The 19561-nt window shown below is 38.0% G+C and overlaps 2 protein-coding genes across 2 annotated transcripts; one reads left to right on the top strand and one right to left on the bottom strand.

Annotated features, from left to right (window-relative positions):
* Window positions 1-9382: 9382 nt before the first annotated feature.
* sstr1a (somatostatin receptor 1a) lies at window positions 9383-12069 on the top strand. Its single transcript, XM_017476395.3, has one exon. It carries the CDS (start codon window positions 9578-9580, stop codon window positions 10670-10672), a length of 1095 nt encoding a protein of 364 aa, XP_017331884.1. The 5' UTR covers window positions 9383-9577; the 3' UTR covers window positions 10673-12069.
* Window positions 11844-13729, bottom strand: clec14a (C-type lectin domain containing 14A). Its single transcript, XM_017476394.3, has one exon. The coding sequence runs from the start codon at window positions 13625-13627 to the stop codon at window positions 12428-12430; it is 1200 nt and encodes a 399-aa protein (XP_017331883.1). The 5' UTR covers window positions 13628-13729; the 3' UTR covers window positions 11844-12427.
* Window positions 13730-19561: the final 5832 nt, after the last annotated feature.

The following is a 19561-nucleotide window of genomic DNA, read 5'->3' as shown; positions in this document are numbered from 1 at the left end:
GCATAATGATCTCCTTGCATCAGTTTGATTTGAACCTTTCTATGGAGTGTTTTTCCTAAATACATTCTAAAAAAAATACAGGTTCATTCTTTTGCTGGTGAGTGTGCATAAATTCAGAATGGTACCTTTATATCATTTGCATAGGATGATACGGCTTGGTAGGCCCAGGCTGTGAAATGTTTTACAGATACAGATTCAAACCACTGAGGTAATTTTAGCTATTAGCTAATAGCTATTCTGAAACTTTTTCACTGAGTTGTTTTCTGTATCTTTCACCAATCTACAGAGTGCTAGAAATCGCAGAACTGATAAAAAAAAAAAAAAAAAATCAGCCTCTTCCTTCAGTATCTCATTTTCTTTTGTGTAAACATAGAAAGCTGGAAGACAACCCCCCCGCCAAAGGTGGTAGTTAAATAACGTGCTATTTTGTGCTGTGACGATTTGTCTTAATAGTGGGTTAATCATTTTTCTAGCATTTTGCAGTTTTGTTACTTAAAAATTTCTGGACTTCAATATCTTGAGGCTGCTCTACATGCTACAGATGGACCAGAATTATGATGCTATAAAAATATTTAGTAATGCTACAGGGGTCTGTACATAACAGGATATATAACTGCCGAGCCAAAGCTTATCACAAAGGGAATAAGCTGTTATTACATGTTATTGCCCCAGTATTAAAAAATTATTTTTAGCCATGAAACATGTTCCAGTCTTAGGCAGACAAAATATTTTATATGTATAGTCTACAATATCACTTAAATCATTCTCATTATTATTTAATGTGCAAATACTATTCGGCTGAACCTTCTTTATGAATGTAGAAATAAAGGACATCACCTTTTAATGTTGTTACAGGATAGTATTTGTGTGATATGGAACAGTTTGACCCGGCAAACAGCAGAATTCAATATGCAACAGAGTGGAACAAAGGAATTGATTCACTGATGGGACGTGAGACCTGTATCCTCCTCCTTAGTTTAATTACAAACTGCCTCTGAAAATGTTTATTAGCTGTTTCAGGTAGTAGTAGAAAACTGTCTAGGCCTAATTACAAAATCATTATCATACTAAAAGGAAGCAAATCTAGCTGTGCAGTTCACACACAAACAATCCTGACCAAGAATTGATACTCCATGAAGAGATTACTCTTAACTACAAATATAACTATAAATCAAATGACCCATATGTATTTGAAACAAATCCCTTTTCCCTTGAGCCACACAAGAGAAATATTAAATTGAAGTAATTGTGATTTTAGTAAAGTTATGTAAGAATATCTGAAACTTTGAATATGCTCCTTCTTTCTTTGCATAAACTTTGATGACATGGTTGCTGAAAGAGTTGCTACTATACACTGGTAGAGAACCTTGGCAATCTTTACTCCATTCTGGACACTATTTAGTCCAGAATGCAGTTCTGGGCTTGTCTCTGCTCCAGCAGGCAGCCATCCAGTATTTTCTGCAGAATGTTGCCAAAGCCATTGCCTTCCTGATGGTAGCTTCCAAACACTCAGCCCACCCTTCCCATCCTTATCCTGTCAGGAAAAACACAGATGATGGTACAAAACATTTATGGAATATGTGTTACTGTGACTTTTTACAATGTGTTCTCTATGTTTGTTCTATATTCCTTTACATCTCTGACATCTGTCAACAAGAGACAGGTAGACTCTTACAACTGTGAATATGATATCCATGCAATGATATATCAATATAAAAACAAACTATATAAAAACAAATCTTAATAAAAATAAATCATATGTTCTATGTTGTGTATGTAGGAAGCAGTGGACAACTGTTACTTGAATACACAATAAGGTCAAATGTTTTTGGACACCTAAACATTACACCCACATGTGCATGTTGAACATTCCATTCCAGTGTTTGTCCCCATTTGCTGTTATAATAACCTCCACTCTTCCGGGAATGCTTTCCACTAGATTTTGGATCGTGGCTGTGGAAATGTTTGCCTATTCAGCCAGAAGAACATTAATGAAATTTGTTACTGATGTCAGGCGAGATGTCTTGAGTTCTTCCATACCAACCTTGTTGTAAACTTGCCGCAGTCTTTATGGAGCTCACACTGTGCACAATATGGGGGCTTCATTAGTCAGGAATTCAGTTATCTGTCATATATGATAAGATCCTTGAACCAACTATCAGTTTGCCAATTTGTAAATTGACAAAGACACACACACACACATACACACATACACACACACACACACACACACACACACACACACACACACACACACACACACACACACACACACACACACACATTTAAAGATGAAAAATATATACGTAAACACTTGTTGCACTTTAATCATTTGCTATAAATATTTCTAAGGATGTTCTTACATCTAAATGCAAGTGCCTTCAGGTTGGAGGCGGATTTGACCATGACAATCAAAATCCATAGCACATATTCTTTTGCACATTACTCTGCTGAGTGTTTCCGAGAATCATAAAAATATTAAATAGTCACAGACATTCTTTTCTATTGCAGATTTTCTTTTTCGTTACCACTTTTCCATGTGCAGAATACATTCAGGCACTTAAAGGTATTATTCCGTTCTGAGTATATGCTTGGCTTCCTCATTCACAATCAATCTCCCTTTTAATTTTTACGGTTCCCCAAGAATAGAGTGCATCTTCCCTGTTAGAAAACGACAATGTGCTCTTGTGCATGTGGAATGTAATGACTAATGACTAGCTGTAATTTACAAAATTTTTCTGGCTTGCTAAAGTGCCATACAAACTGCATTAACTAGATCAGCTGTTGTAGTGTTTTGTCATAAAATTGTATTCCTGGTTATTCAGTAACTACTATTTATTATTTGGAAGCTACATTAAAATCTTACTGTATAGTAATTAGAGTGAGGAATGATGGTCTGGAGAGGTTAAGTAATTCATGATTTATATTTAAATGTATTTAAGAACCATTTTTGTACAATGTAAGGAGAATGAATTAAAAACTTCTGCTGTGTTTGGAAGAAGTTTAAATATGTGGTCTCAAAGCTACATATACATCACAGCTCAGAATGTCACTTTTTAGTTAGCTGTACCTCTGGCCCACACATGTATAAGAAATTGATTACTGACATATAGCAAATGTTCACCAGTCATCCCTAACATTAAAACCTAATATTGCCTAATATTGTTTAGGTCCCCCTTGTGCTGCCAAACAGCTCTGACCCGTCGAGGTATGGACTCTACAAGACCTCTGAAGGTGTGCTGTGGTATCTGGTACCAAGACGTTAGCAGCAGATCCTCTAAGGTGTGAGGTGGGGCCTCCATGGATCAGACTTGTTTGTACAGCACATCCCACAGATGCTCGATCATATTGAGATCTGGGGAATTTGGAGACCAAGTCAACACCTTGAACACTTTGTCATTTTTGCAGTGTGGCAGGGTGTGTTCTCCTGCTGAAAGAAGCCACTGACATTAGGGAATACCGTTGCCATGAAGGGGTGTACTTGGTGTACAAGACAGGTGCCATTGTAATGAGATAATCAATATTATTCATGTCACCTGTCAGTGATTTTAATGTTATGGTTGATGGTGTGGGCGACATACACCATCAATCATAACATTAAAACCACTGACATGGACCTGACTGATTTATGTTTAAATACTGGTTAAAATAGAAGGGTATTTGTGTCATTCATTCATTCATTCATTCATTCATTCATTAACCATCACTAACTGCTTTATCATGGTCAGGGTTGTCGTTGAAGCCTGTTTTAGAAATACTGTCTGCAAGGCAGGAATACACCCTGGATGAGGTGGCACTCCACTGGCACCATGAACACACGCATTCACACACTCATTCACACCTATGGGGATTGTATTGTAGACAATCCAATGATGAGCATGTTTTGGGGAAGAGGGAAGAAACCAGCAAACCCAGAGGAAACTCATGTGAAACTCTGTACAGACACAAGCTCAGGATCGAACCCTGGACCTGTGAAGTGGCAACAGTACTGTATCATGAAAGACACAACGATGTTTACAAATGCTTTGAATTGGCCTTAATGAACAATGAAGAGAGCTGTTTGCATGAGAAGTGATGGGCTGAGGGGGCAGATGTGACTGTGACAGTTAGAAATAGTTGCAAACAACTTAAATGTGTTTTCTGTCTTCTCTTTAAAATTGTATGTTCATTTTCATTGCTTCTCCTAATCTTAAAACATATTCTCATGAGAGCAGTGCGAAGACTTACAGAGCCTAAGGGCTAGAATGCTGCATACAAACGGTTTGAATGACACTTGATTAATAGTGATGTTCAATCTGAACTCTGCATTTTGTTATTCAAATCAGAACATAATCTATTCTCAATGTGCGGCCGTCAGAGTATTCACTATCCATTCAGTGTCAGAAACTGATCACCATTTGAAAGGCACAAACATTCCACCATGGATATAGAGAAGCTTTAATCAGCCTACTATCAGAATGACTAACAGCACATTTCAATATGAGCCACATGCCTGGTGCATATTAGGAAGTATTTCTCAATAGCCTGGCATGTAGGAATTGTTTGGTCTGCTTGAATTCATTGCTTAGTAATGAAAGAGCATTCTCAAAGCAGCATGGATCCAAGTTAAGAATACAAACATATTACTCTGACAGCATCACAGTATATTCAGATCAATGGAACTAGGAGTGAAAGCAACATGGAGTGCAAAATAGGTTTTTAAAAATCTTTTTGTCAAAGTGTTTTGTGGCTATGTTAAGCATATATGGCCATGACTTGGCACAGAGTATGCGGAAATAATTTTATTGTATATTCACTTAGCCCTTTCCTCCTGAAAGCCTATGTGGAACAAGTAATGCTTTCATGCACTGTGACTATGATGAGGACAATAAAAGGCCAAGAGAGATTTTCTACCTATACTGGTCACAGCTGACTTTCTAGCTAGTCAACCTTTCAACATTTGCTGCTCCAGGGTCTACAATTTTGTTTTCAAGGATAATTCACTTTAATCAAAGTACTTATTTTTTTTTATGTATGTGGAAAGAGGAGTCAGTTTTTCTTAATGAAAACTATATTGTCCAATTAAAATGTAAGGACCTTGGCACATTATCCATGTTATGCCATGTTATCTTGGAAATTTAAAATGAAATTTTTGCTTTGTTATTGCAGAACTTACATATCACCATCCTTATCTCATTTATTGGGCCTTAATATATGCCTTAAGCAGCAATTCTGCCAATGAAAGATGTGTCATTATAGGAAGATAACAGCAACTTCAGTCTGAGAGTCCTTAATTGCCCTACACAGATTGGAGCGCTGCACTAACTATTCATTTACAGTTCTAATTAAACTGATCAAATCATTTTCAATTGCTTTCATTTATTTTCAGTTTTAATTGCAATTTAGCATGTTACAGTTCACACTGCTAGTGGCCTTTGTAATATGACACAGGCCTTTTTCTGAAGTGATATGCGGATAAGGTTAACATGCAGTCTGAGCTAGGGGCCTGGTTATGTGTACATGAAGCCTGAGAAGAAAAATAGCAGCTCTTTATTAAGCACTAAGTAAACCTTCAGCAAAAGCAAGGTTGCATAGGGGTGCATAGTTTAAAGAATATTAAAGTATTTCATATATTTTTCGAGTTCACTTACCCTATTATCCGTCCACAGCAGCACGGTGGGGCATTGGGTAGCATTGCTGTCTCACAAAGCCAGGTTCCAATCTTGAGTTGGTGTTACTGTATGGGGTTTCACATGTTCTCCCTGTGTTTGCATGGGTTTCCTCCAGGTTCTCCGGTTTCTTCCAACTGTCCAAATACATGCACATAAGAGGACTGGCTAATCTGGCTTGCCCCAAGGTGTGAATGAGTATATGAGTGTGTATGTGAATGGTGCCCTGCAATGGACTGGCATCCCATCCAGGGCGAATTCTTCAGCCTTGCACTCAGTGCTACTGGCAGTTGGCTCTGTCTCCACCATGACCCTGACCAGGATAATGCAATTACTGAAGATGAATGAATATTATCCATTCACTATACTGTAGTTTGATGTATGATTATGTTCAAATATAATATTCATTTAAGACTGTTGATGACATTTGGCATGCTTAGTTCATGTATTTGTATCCCTGACAAAATGTGATCATTAGTCAATCTAATCAATATATTTATTACTTGTTCTGTTATGCGTAATGGCATCGTGAAATCTTTCGATCTCTCTTTTTATCACTGTGGGGAACTTCTAGAAATAAAAATATATTCAAATGTCTCAGTGGACTTCATATTTTTCCATATGACAATGATAAAGTGCTTGCATCTGGAAGGTCAGCCCTAAAAAAAAGTAACAAATGAGGCTGCACAATTCTTTATTGTAATAATTATGATTACTAGAATAATTATGATTATTAGAAACTTCAGATTTCGCTTTTGCACTAAAATCTACCAAGAGTAAATGGGAAAATACTGCAGTAGCAAATTATTACAATACATTGAAATTTAGGTTACTTAATTTCAAGTGAGCACTGCTGATATCCCTTCTCTGTGCCAAATTCTTGGAAGGTTCCAAGCATAAACAGCTAAGCTTAAACTAAGTTTCTCTGGTAAATGGACCAATTTTTTAGTCAAGATGTAATTCAGTCAAGAAGACAGAAGACGTTTCACCTTTGATTAAGGGCTTCCTCAGGAAGGTCCTCACCATTTATTCACAGTGTGAGACATTGGCATTGTGAGACCGACATGACACTGGGGTTCCGAGATGTGAATCAGAGTGAAACCAGTGAGGGAACCATGTCAGGATGACATTGTTGTTGGATAATAAGTGCTAATGTAGACAGAGACGGTTATGGTCCAGTTTGACTTAGATAAAGGTCCTTTCCAGAATGTGTACATGGCAGACAACTGGGTGCTGACTTGTGAAAGTATTTGATAGTTGCTTTCTCAAACTTCTCTGTCTTAGAATTAAGCTTGTAATTTCTCTTAAGCAAGCATGCATTCTAATTCTTTTATTCTAACTGCTAATATTAATCTTGCCTTTGTATTTAGCTGGCTATAGCTAACTTTTGTGGTGACAGAAAATGTTATTTAAAGTCTGATCTGTGCTACCTGACATTAGATACCAAATATAAAAAAAAAAAAAAAAAAAAGATTGGCCTAAACCTTTTGAGATTGTACCTTGTTTATAGGACACAATACTATAAAGAAAATAAAAACACATTCCAGCTCATATAACTAAGACACTCCTTATTCTTTTGTGCAAAACAAGAGGCAAATGGTTGCTATGGTTACAGGGTAAACGCAATGCTAGATTTCTACAGCATTTGTTCAGCAACCTAAAATGGACCTAATATCAGGATACGCAATTTGCATGATTGGAGATTAAACCTGGGAATATCAATGAACAGGTGGTGCTTTAGTGACCAATTCAATTCTCCATATACTCATTCCACACCCACCATCTTTAAAATTACAATATATTGCTTTGATCATAAAATACACTTTATTGTTGCGACATTAACATAAACATTTTCCCTGATGCTTTGCTTCCCTATATATCCAAGCAATTCCGAATTAAAGATTCACAGCAAGCCACATTTGTAAATGTACTGACAGAGTGATGGTAATTTATGGAAATGTGGAAGGCAAATGGGCTTTAAATGATCCTTGTTGTCCTTCTCCTTGAATTGATAAGTGTGGTGTTTTCCACTACAGCACTCCCTCTCTATTTAGAGAAAGAGGACATTTAACAGCATTTATGTATTCATTAACATCTCAATAGATAATAAAAAAAGGGAAATAAAGTAGTATTTTCCAGTTATAACAATAATACATCATATCTAGAATATACACACCCACTTTGATGATGAAAAGGGTAGTATTTCATACAAATAATACTCTTTTTAGCTCTTCAGCCTGATGATTCTTTTGTGTGTGGTCATCGATGAATTTAGGATGTTTCAGGACACAATGTAGCATCCTCAGCCACATTTGTGCAGGTGAATATTCCCCTGCAGCACAGTACACTCACTGTTTTATTTTAATTTATTTGAAGTTCAGACTCAAACATGGCTCACTGAAAACTCAATATATTATTTTTTGTATACTATATGGTCAAAAGTTTGTGGACACCTGATCATCACGCCCATATTTGCTTGCTGAACATCCCATTCCAGACTGAATCCCCCTTTGCTGTTATAATAACATCCATTCTTCTGGGAAGGCTTCCCACTATATTTTGGAGCATGACAGTGGGGATTTGTTCAGTGGGGATAAGGTCAGGGCTCTGTACAAGACATACAAGGTTTTTCACTATAACCTTGGCACACCATATCTTTACGAACCTCGCTTTGTGCACAGGAGCACTGTCTTTCTAGAACATGTTATAGCCTTTTAGTTCCAGTGAAGGGAAATTCTTAATTTTATAGTACAAAAAGACATCCAACTTTTTAGAAACAGTTTGGGGAAGAACCACATATGTGAGTGCCATATAATGTACGTGAAATTTATTATATTATCATTATTATTATATATCCAATAAACCGATTTAAGAATAGGTTATTTTCTTTCTAAACAAATGACTATGTTTTAACATTATAAATGGAATATAATATATTGTAACAACACCAAAAATGTTTCAAATGCTAATAAGTTTAACATATATTGAAAGTCCAGGGTTGAAAGTCCACAATGTGCTAAAACCACTTTGACTATGTACTCTCAAAGCCTACTTTACATTTATCCATCTCTTTTCCTGCGCATCTGAGTGTAACAAAACACATTTGGCCTCCTCTGATATGTGCGCCAACACTAGATGGTGCCAGAAATAAGCACGTGTTTCAAATATAACTTGAATTTCGAATACAGCTGGCATATAGCAAGAATCACACACAACGCATCCAAATTGGAGTCGAAATACATTACAATGCATTATTAAACTAAAATATAGGAAACGTATCTGAATGTTTTTGCTTGCAGAGAGAGTGCAACTGCTGAAATCCTATTGGCTGGTAAATTATTCATAGAAGGAATATGATATTCATCTTAATACATTACGTTGTATACAATACAGCTATGAATAAAGACACTTTATATCATAATGAGAAAATGACAGTTGAGTACAATATAACATAGCTTAAGGATTTTGAACACATTACTATACTGTTACATCCACTAGTTATTACAGCTAGATGCCCGGCGCAGGAAGTCAGCTATACAGTTTGTGATGCCCTGCGATTGAAAACAACATTAATTAGGCTACAGAACGCAATGGGGAAAGTTGTCATCGTGTGACGTCTAAAGTAACGAATCGTTTTGACAGAGTCGTTTTTCAAAGGAACGTCATTGTGCAGCGTGTGACGTCGGGAGCCTGAGCCCAGCGCGAGGGAGCGGAACTCTGCACGGCGGCGCTGGGTGCAGGTGCGCGAGCTGCGGCGAGATTAGACAAGAGAAGCGAGAAGATGCGCCTTCTGCACTTAAAAACAACACGACCGGAGATCCGTTGAGGTCTCTCTCTCTCTCTCACGCGCGCGCACACACACACACACACACACACACACACATACACTGCTCTGTCATCCGGATCAGGAGACTGTATACAGTGTCAGTATGCTGACTAACAGCACATTCCCGCACCTGGAAAACGACTTGTTCTTTAATTCATCTGGCAATGAAACGCTCGGTGAAGCTCACGGCAGCGCGATCCTCATCTCCTTTATCTACTCTGTCGTGTGCCTGGTCGGACTCTGTGGCAACTCCATGGTCATTTATGTCATATTCAGGTATGCCAAGATGAAAACTGCTACAAACATTTACATTTTGAACTTGGCGATTGCGGACGAGCTGCTGATGCTCAGTGTGCCCTTCTTGGTTACATCTTCGCTGCTTCACCATTGGCCGTTCGGCTCGTTCTTGTGCCGTCTGGTTTTAAGCGTGGACGCCATCAATATGTTTACCAGTATCTACTGCTTAACCGTCCTAAGTATCGACCGATACATCGCCGTAGTGCACCCCATCAAAGCGGCCCGGTATAGGAGACCTACAATTGCCAAGATGGTCAACTTGGGCGTGTGGATGTTCTCCATCCTGGTCATTTTGCCCATCATCATATTTTCCACTTCCACACCAAACTCGGACGGCTCGGTCGCATGTAACATGCAGATGCCCGAGCCGCAGCGTCGGTGGATGGCAGTGTTCGTGATTTACGCCTTTCTCATGGGCTTCCTTTTCCCGGTGCTCGCCATATGCATGTGTTACGTCCTGATCATAGCGAAGCTAAGAGTTGTGGCACTGAAAGCGGGCTGGCAACAGCGCAAAAAGTCCGAGAGAAAGATCACGCTCATGGTCATGATGGTGGTCACGGTGTTCGTGATTTGCTGGATGCCATTTCACGTCATGCAGCTCGTGAACGTGTTCGAGGAGCGCCACAACGCCACGTTCAGTCAGCTGGCCGTGATTTTGGGCTATGCCAACAGTTGCGCTAATCCCATCCTCTACGGCTTTCTCTCGGACAATTTCAAACGCTCCTTCCAAAGGATTTTATGCCTCCGGTGGGTGGACAGCGCCGCTGAGGAGCCCATCGACTACTATGCCACGGCGCTGAAAAGTCGCGGGTACAGTGTGGACGAGTTTCAGCCGGACAACATGGAGTCGGACAGCGCGTACAGGAACGGCACGTGCACCTCCAGAACTACTACACTGTAGTGAGCGGCACTAGGTTTGCAGTTTGGTGACTTGAACAGATAACACACTGTACATGTCGTTGCCATGGTCATTGGAATATTTTGTTTATGTATTTATTTGTTTATTTATTTATTTATTTATGTATGTATTTATTTATTTATTTAAGTGTATGTGCAGGAATCAGTTGTTAAACTCCCCCCCCCTGTCTGTTTTATCAAATAGGTTAAATCAGGCATATTCCCGAAGTCTTCAGGTCTACTTTCCTGAAGACTTTATCTCCAACCATAATCATGCCCACCTGACCATCTAATCATTGCCTTAAGAAGTTCTTGATCAAGTAAAACAGGTGTGTTAGATTTTGGTTGGAGAGGAAACCTGCAAGAAGCTAGATCTCAAGGAAGAGAGTTGGTGACCACTGCTGTAGATACACCGAAGATAACACTGAAGCCTCGTGATTGTATTAGATAGTGTAGATTTCAGCCTGATGTTTGAAACAAGCGATTCTCAAAACTGAAACAAATATGCAGAGTATTTATAACAAAACATGGACACAGAATAATCTTAACTAATGAGCAGTTTTAGGAGAGCCGGACAAGCATTTTCTTGAACCCAGTCTTTTCTAATAGAGCTTGTTAAAAGATTTAAAAAGCTCTGTGGTCACTTTCAGTAAATGCCACCAAAACATTCAAAAGAAACATTAATGCTTAATATGATATTCAGGGTGGTTTCTGCCTCCTGCATCTTTAATGCAATTTGTGGGAGTGCCTGTAGCCTGTGAATCTGCATGTTCTGTTTAGTTCTGTGTTAATTTCTTGCCCACTGTGCATTAAAGGAAATGCGTGCAGGAAAAAGATTGTGTCCCCTAACTTGCCATACTTTGTCGCTCAACTTATTTGTTCCATACCTCTACTGTGTCTATACTGTTTTCTTAACTTTGTTTGAATTAAAGGAATATTTTAGCTAAAAGTGAAAATTTCACAATTTTCCTCTTACCCACAGTGTAGTGAATCAGCAAATACATGTTTAGTATTTTCTTCTTTAGTCTTGCACTAGTGCTATGAGCCTAATGTAAGCAACTATTATTGTGTGTGTGTGTGTGTGTGTGTGTGTGTGTGTGTGTGTGTGTGTGTGTGTGTGTGTGTGCGCGCGCGCGTGTGAGGAAAGACACATCATGATACTGTAGATACCAAACTTCAGACATAAAAAAAGAAATCTCTTTATAGATCTTCGCAAGACCTGTGAACTTTCATACAAATACATTCATTTTGAGATAGCAAACTCAAATCTCTGTCAAATTACACCTCTTATACAAAATTTCTAGAATTTACATCAGCCTAAAACAAAGCTAAAAAGCATGATTTCCAGAGTAAAAAAAGCAATTAAACAGGTAGGCTTATATATATTCAGTGCATTTCAGGTATTGCCAGTGAGACCACTGAGTTCTTTCACAATATTTCATGACTGTTCATTTCTTTATCTTCTTTAGTCTTTTTATCCTGGTCAGGGGTTCTAGAGCCTATCCTGGGAATATTGGGTGTGAGGCAGGAACACACACACACACACACACACACACACACACGCACACACGCATTCACATACATATATACATATTCACACACTCATTCATACCTTAAAGGGGCTATTTAAACTAGTCAGTCCATCGTCCATCTAGTAGCATGTTTAGGGATATGGATGCAAAACAGAGAAACCCAGAGAAAACTCACGTGGACACAAAGACGTGTATACTTAAATTAAACATTTCAGTTAAGCCATTTGCTAAGCCGAATATTCATTCACTTTTTCCATAGAGTCTGATCCATTCAGAGCAACTGATTCTTTCAAGGCTGCTGCCCTTTCCTTTGCCCGTTTTCTAGCACGTCTCATGAGGCAGTATTTCACAATGGCCACAATAATCACAACCAGCACCACAAAGATCAGCAAAGCTATAATTAAAGGGATGACAATATTTGACAGGTCTCCAGTGCTTTCCTCAATATTAACCCCACTTTCAGTAATTGTGTCAGTGGTTGGTTGAGATGAAGGAGGAGACTTCTTGTCCACGGAAGAGGAGGTTGGTTTATCCCGGACTTTGTTAGTGGGATCAGTGGCTGAAATGATCAGGGACGTATTTGCTTTCTTGCATTTTTCTGAGTCTTCATTGTGAAAATTCCCCATATCATCAATGCACATACAGTGATAAGAGCCTTGTGTGTTAATGCAATTGAATGTACAATTATTGGGTTGCTTACATTCATCTACATCCACACAGTTTCCATCTTTATCTTTTTTGAAGCCATTTTTACATTCAAGACAAAGTTCGTGGATGTCTTTTTCTGTTCCGCCTACCAACTTCCATTCACCAGTACTCCTTGAACAGGTCAGTGTGATAATGTCTGTGCCAGTGCAAGAAACCCAAAGCGTATATGGATCACTTATTTTTTCTGTGATATCATGAGCCCCGAATATATTTGGTTTAGAAGGACATGCTGTGTTCTTACTTGATCCTTTATGTTTGCAAATAAAGGGAACTTTCTTGGTGCAGAGCTTAGCAGCTAATCCCCAGTTGGCTATTGTAGAGCCGTTATACTCCACCGAGAGTAGTCCACAAAGCGCATTTGTGCAAGTACCACTTGGTTCTTCTTTCCATTTATTAAGATCAAATTTAGTGCTGTTATCTACAGTCCAGTAGAAACCCCTAAGTGGAAGATTTTCCTGAACACACTGTGTCCTCTCTTTTTTCAGTCCAATCCAAAATGAGGAAGAGGTTTGGTCTCTTTTGTCCTCAATGACTTTCAGAATCTTTGAAGTTTCTTCCTGGTCAGGCATGTTAGCCAGAGAGCCATCAGATGCACATAATTTCTGAGCTTCTTCAAATGAATAAACATCCAAGTTTACAGAGTAGAATTGAGTAGAATCAGGGATGCCGAAGACAACAATCAGAAAGGTGAGAAAACATAATCCAGTCTGGTAGTCCATGTTTCTCTCTTCTGCCTTGTGTTCATCAGTGGTGACTCTGTCAGTGTCCCAGCTCACACTGACTCATTAACCCACCACCTATTTTCTTAGCCACCCTATGAGGTCCTCCCAAGACAACATGAACAGGATATGTGCTCAATCTTGATACGGCTCCCCACTTCCTCTTGGGCGGTGGTGCTGCTAAAGCAAAACAATAGCAACGCTAAAAGAAATTAGCCGCTCGCATAACCAAAGCTTTCATAATTCGCTCCCACAGACACACTCCCACTGGAGAATGATAGATGGAATCAAAACAAAGAGAGAACAACAAGGAAAAAGCAGTGTGCACTGCCTAAGGTCATCTAAGTCTTGACTTCAACAATCAAACACAACACCCAAAACACTTGACTTTAAAGCTGATTTTCTTTAAGAAGTGATGACCATGTATGCATATACTGGTAGACATGAAGCCACAGCAAGTTCAGTCCTCTATCAACATATGTGGAACAAGATGCACTGAGTTCATCCCTTCTTTACACTAGAGAATTCTGTACACAGTAGCAGTAAGTTCAGATTACCTCACACACTTAACATCAACAGTTTCAAATGAGTGTTGATTGACTTCAGTAGGTTTGTAAAACATCTCTTGAGACCTAAAGCAGTGTTATATATCTAACAGCAGCTGTACTATTCTATATCACTGATGATCTTTGTGATCCAGATCCAGTGCCAGATGCTTCCTGGAGGAAATGGCAATGAAAGTCAGGAAGTGAAGTCACAATTGAAATGCTGGATGCTGTGCATTTCATTTGGGAGTGTCAGGGGGTGGACACCATTGTGGAAGGGAAATAAAATTACAAGGGACAGGAAAAAGAGTCACAATAACAAAATGGAAGGTAACTAATAATTTCTTGTTTGGGGATTGTCATAGGTTGTCTTGACTGAGGCTTAGGATCATTATTGCTCTACTATGAACACACTTGATTTTAGCTGGTCACAGTAACTGATACAATTATTCTTGTAATATCTCATAAATGATCTTTTATGTTTTATAATGAAAGATTCTCAGTCTGGGAGGATCACACACGATTAAGGTGACTTTGTATGAATGTGCTCTTGGTTACATCCTCTGTGTGCGAGGAAAATCCATGCAATCGTTAAAAAATGCTTAAATTCTCATGTCTGTCAGCTTGCTGGTTCCCATGAAAAAGAAATCTTTAGTACACAAATTTCTAATAAAAAGAACTACAATATTTTACTTTTTAAAAGTTAAAGTTCGGGTCAGTATTACATGATGATATTGGACTACAGTAACATATCTGTAATATGTAAAATATCCCTGTAATGTATTCCCTGTAAATGTCCTCCTACAGCACTTTATTTGGTTCATTAATGAATCATCATTTTATCCTGATATTTCAGTGGTCCTTGTAGTTCATCATGCATACATCGATCACATCAAGACTTTTTTACTGATGCCTTACTGCTGCTTTTTGGACAGCCAATATCATATTGCAGGTTAATTCTATTCTGTTCTACAGCCTTTCCACATTGGGTAACAATAAATAATGTATATGCAAAAGTAAATAAAGGTATTATTAAATAATATTAAATAGACTTTTGTTATAGGATGTTAGGGCAACTAACAAATGGTTTTGTTTGGTGTTTAACTACAGTAAGTGTCGGTTATAATTTTTTATGTGATGTGGCAGTCGTTATTATTGCTGGTTAGTAAAGGATCTGATTCCACTGTATGAGCAGAAGGTGCACAGAAGCTGAGATTCTGCTGTGACTGTATAATGAATGATGTAAGTATAGTCAGCATGATCAGATGTGTAGGTGTTAGTGCCTGGGTGGCTTAGTCATAGCACATGCATGGACAGAGTGTCTGTTGTGAGCTGTGTGTATACAATCTACCTAAGGAGGCCACTCCATTAAGCTCAGATTATTTTCATGGCTCCTTTTTGTGTATTAATATATCTACATATGATTAGACACTTACATTTTGTAGGTATATAATTACTGAATATGGCACTGCCACAGGACCATCATTAACCAGATATTTTTATTTGGATGGTGGAGCATTCTCAGCACAACTTGTTAAACTTGTAGCAAAACATCACATGCTACCATGTCATGACCATGTCATGTTCACTGCTGTGCTGAGAATGCTCCACCATCCAAATAATATCTGCTGAGCAGCAGCTATATGTTGAAAAAAAACATGACGTTAGGCATCATATAGGCTACATTGCATTGTATCTGTGAGGCATAGCAGCACAGAACACTACATAATGCGGCCACAAAATGCATCTGACATTACCAAAACTGCACCTAGAATTACGCCTGCTAAATGCCCTCTGTATGAAACACAAATTGCAGTCTAAAAGCCACTGTGAAATAATGGAAATGGTCTGCCACAAAGCTGTTTAAAAGCTCTGGACTGAAGAAAAAGGCAAGTTCACTAACAACGAGATCTTAATGTGTTACAAAATGGAGTGCTATTTAAATAAAGGCATCCATGGGGATGATTTGCCATTTGATTACTAACTGTTTTTAAAGGGTGATAATGAACTCTCGATAACAGTATTTGAGTACATGCTTCACTGTAATGGTACTTTTTTAGTATAATTAAATCATAATACTTTATATATATATATATATATATATATATATATATATATATATATATATATATATATATAAAGTATTATGATTTAATTTATATATATATAGTACTGTGTAAAAATCTTAGGCACCAAATTTTTCTTAGTACAAACTTTGTTATAGTTTTTTTAATTTAAGATTTCTACATTATTCTACAACACTTTAGATTCCCAAACATTAGTTTTCCAGCACAAAATTAACTGTTACCAAAAAATGTTTGTATATCATTAAAGAAAGCAGCATATTATGTAATCGAACACTTTTCAGAAAAAAACACAGTGATTACTAAATAAGAAGCGAGTGCAACAAAGTCTCCAGAAGAACTGTGGCTTGTTCTGCAAGACGCTCAATAAAACTTACAGCTCATTTCCTTATAAAACTGCACAAATTCTACCTCAGACTACTGATTTTTTTTTAAAGCAAAGGGTTGTCACAAAAATTTCGACTTCGTTTCATTTATTTCTGTTTACTGCTCTTTATAGTATTTTTTAAATGTATAAACATTTAATTTCATTATGTTCAAAGGCATCTTTGCTCTACAGCATTTCTTTGCATGTGTCTAAGACTATTGCACAGAACTGTGTGTTCTCTACTAGATTAGAAGTTTTGCCACACCCCAAAGATATGAGTCAGGTGTCTTTCTCTGAGTAACCCAAACGTTTTCTGACTTTTTCCCTGCTAGGTGCTACAGGTATATACAAAAAGAAAAAATACTTTGTATAATGAGGCTTATGCACAGGACAACACTGTGAGGAATATGGTCAATGAAAAGTAAAATGTTATTAAACTCACATGTATTCACTAAATTAGTTACATTGTGTTGCATAATATGGCAACTGAACAGGCAAGATTCAGACAGTTTTGCATAAACGTGTGTGCATAAATATTTTATAGCTTTGAGATAATTCTATTATATTTGCAACTTTTAATCCAGAATAATTCAATTTCATGTGTGAGGAATGGTGTTTGAACATGTTATTTTACCTTCTGCATCCCTGCTGTGTTTATTTATCCACTGTTGTTTGGGATAAGCGTATGGCCATGGTTGTATATATAATAATAATATAATAATATAATATAACAATAAATATATACATTTATTATGTATCATCGTTTCTAAGTAAAACAAATAATATTGCATTTAATCCTGGACGACTATAAACCAATTAATAGGCGGTATGTGCAAATTTATAAATAATTCAGTTTTGAGACCCAACCAAAAATAAAGCAGCTGCATGCTGAACTGAAAGTCTACACTCTTAGCACCAACTGCTTAGTCAGCAGCAGCAATGTCTGAGACATCAGTCCAATTTATCAGGTATCTTCAGCTTTAAATGTTTGAAAGGAAACAGCATGATAATGAACTACAAGTTATGCAAGCCAAACCTGTGGAGATATTGGCATTCACAGCTCAATATACAATCTGCAGAAACATGTACAGGTACTAAATTAGCTAGCCGAGTTTGCTAGACTACTTATCTAGAACTTTTTATGTTTTACAGAATGAAAGTTCTGTATTAAACTTAAGATGTCACTTTCATGTGATTGTAGGTGCTGCAAGAACCTATAGGTAACATGCAGGATAATGTCCAAGGGGCATAGCTAACTATGTAGCTAGAACTACTGAAAGCCCAAAAGTATTTAGTTAAGTTAGCTAGGCAGTTAACTGTTACCTTTCTTTATGACTTGTGATGGTGGTCTTCAGGTATTCCTCAGACATAGAACATTTTTAGATTAGTTGTGTCAATTGTAGACATGTAAAAATGTGATTTGTAAAGTAATTACTTAAGTCAACTTCCTGTTTACTTTTATTCTTTTAATTACAGCAGTAGCAGTACTTTTAATGAAGTCAGTATGTTTTGTATTCATTCCACCACTGCTTTTTTGATGAACAGGCTGCTGCGTACAGAATAATCTACTATAAAAATGTGCAGTTAAACTGTATTCCATGTTATTTTTGCAGAGAAGTAGGAAACTTTCAACTCTCCTCAACTCTCCTTTCATTTTGTGATTTTTGATTTGAACCTAGCACAAATCTTTCCAGGATCTTTTCTTGCACCATGGGTGCATGATGTGGCACAATAAAATATTTTCTTGCTGGGTTGTACAGTATCTATGCTTTGTTAAACTTTTCTTGTTGCACAGTGAGCCAAAGTTTTTACTGAAGAATGAATGAATGAGTTAATAAAAATGACTGTTTGCTTGTGACCGAACAGAGGAAGCAGGTGGTGCAATATGAGAGCAGGATGGAGAATCACAAATGCAAAAAAGGAGAATGCAAAACAAACCAGCCAAGTTGAGAGCGAGTCAAGGCAACACTCCAAGCGCGAGCGTGTAAGTAGTCTGATAACTACCAGCAGCTTCCCATCTTTAGTGGCACAACCTTTATGAACAGAAAACCCCTGTGTAATTTGGGGAGCAGCAATTGATGTTCATTTAAAACCTTTTTATCCTACCATATCAGCTAACATTGCATATTTTCTGACATACAGATATACTGTACAAGCACACACACACACACACACACACACACACACACACACACACACACACACACACACACGTTTATCTGTTATCCTTATGAGGACTTTCCAGTAACGTAATTACAAATACAGCTATTAAAAATTATCACAAAAATCCGACCCTACCCCTGAACTCAGTGGAAAAATAGTAACCACATTATGTGCAAATACTGGCTGTTGCCAATTTCCCAAACCATTACGACATTGAGCGGATTATGTAATCAAACATAATTCCCATTTTGCAGCCATTGTTATGTGCTGACATGACACTTGCCTCAAATAAGAGAACCACACATGAGAGAACCACACTTTGTGTGCACTGTGAATGTGCATGGACTCCACAAGACCTCTGAAGGTGTGCAGTGGTATCTGGTATCAAGACGTTAGCAGCAGATCCCAGAGATACTCGTTTAGATTGAGATCTGGGCACTTTGAAGGGTCAACAACTTGAACTCTTTGTCATGTTCCTCAAACCATTCCTGAACCGTTTTTGCAGTGTGGCAGTACGCAGTATCCTGCTGAAAAAGGCCACTGCCATTATTGAATACCGTTGCCATGAACAGGTGTGCTTGGTCTGCAACAATGTTTAGGCAGGTGGTACGTGTCAAAGTAACATCCACATGAATGCCAGGACCCAAAGTTTCCCAGCAGAACATTGCCCAGAGCATCACACTGCCTCTGCCGGCTTGCTTTCTTAGGAACAGTCTGGCTAGCCTTTGCTCCCCACATGCGTCAGTGAAACTTGGGCGCAGATGACCCTGTCGCC

The sequence above is a fragment of the Ictalurus punctatus genome, chromosome 9 (genome assembly GCF_001660625.3).
Source record: "Ictalurus punctatus breed USDA103 chromosome 9, Coco_2.0, whole genome shotgun sequence".
Taxonomy (NCBI): Eukaryota; Metazoa; Chordata; class Actinopteri; order Siluriformes; family Ictaluridae; genus Ictalurus; species Ictalurus punctatus.
Note: the sequence above shows the minus strand (reverse complement) of the source record. Positions and strands in the feature narration are given on the sequence as shown.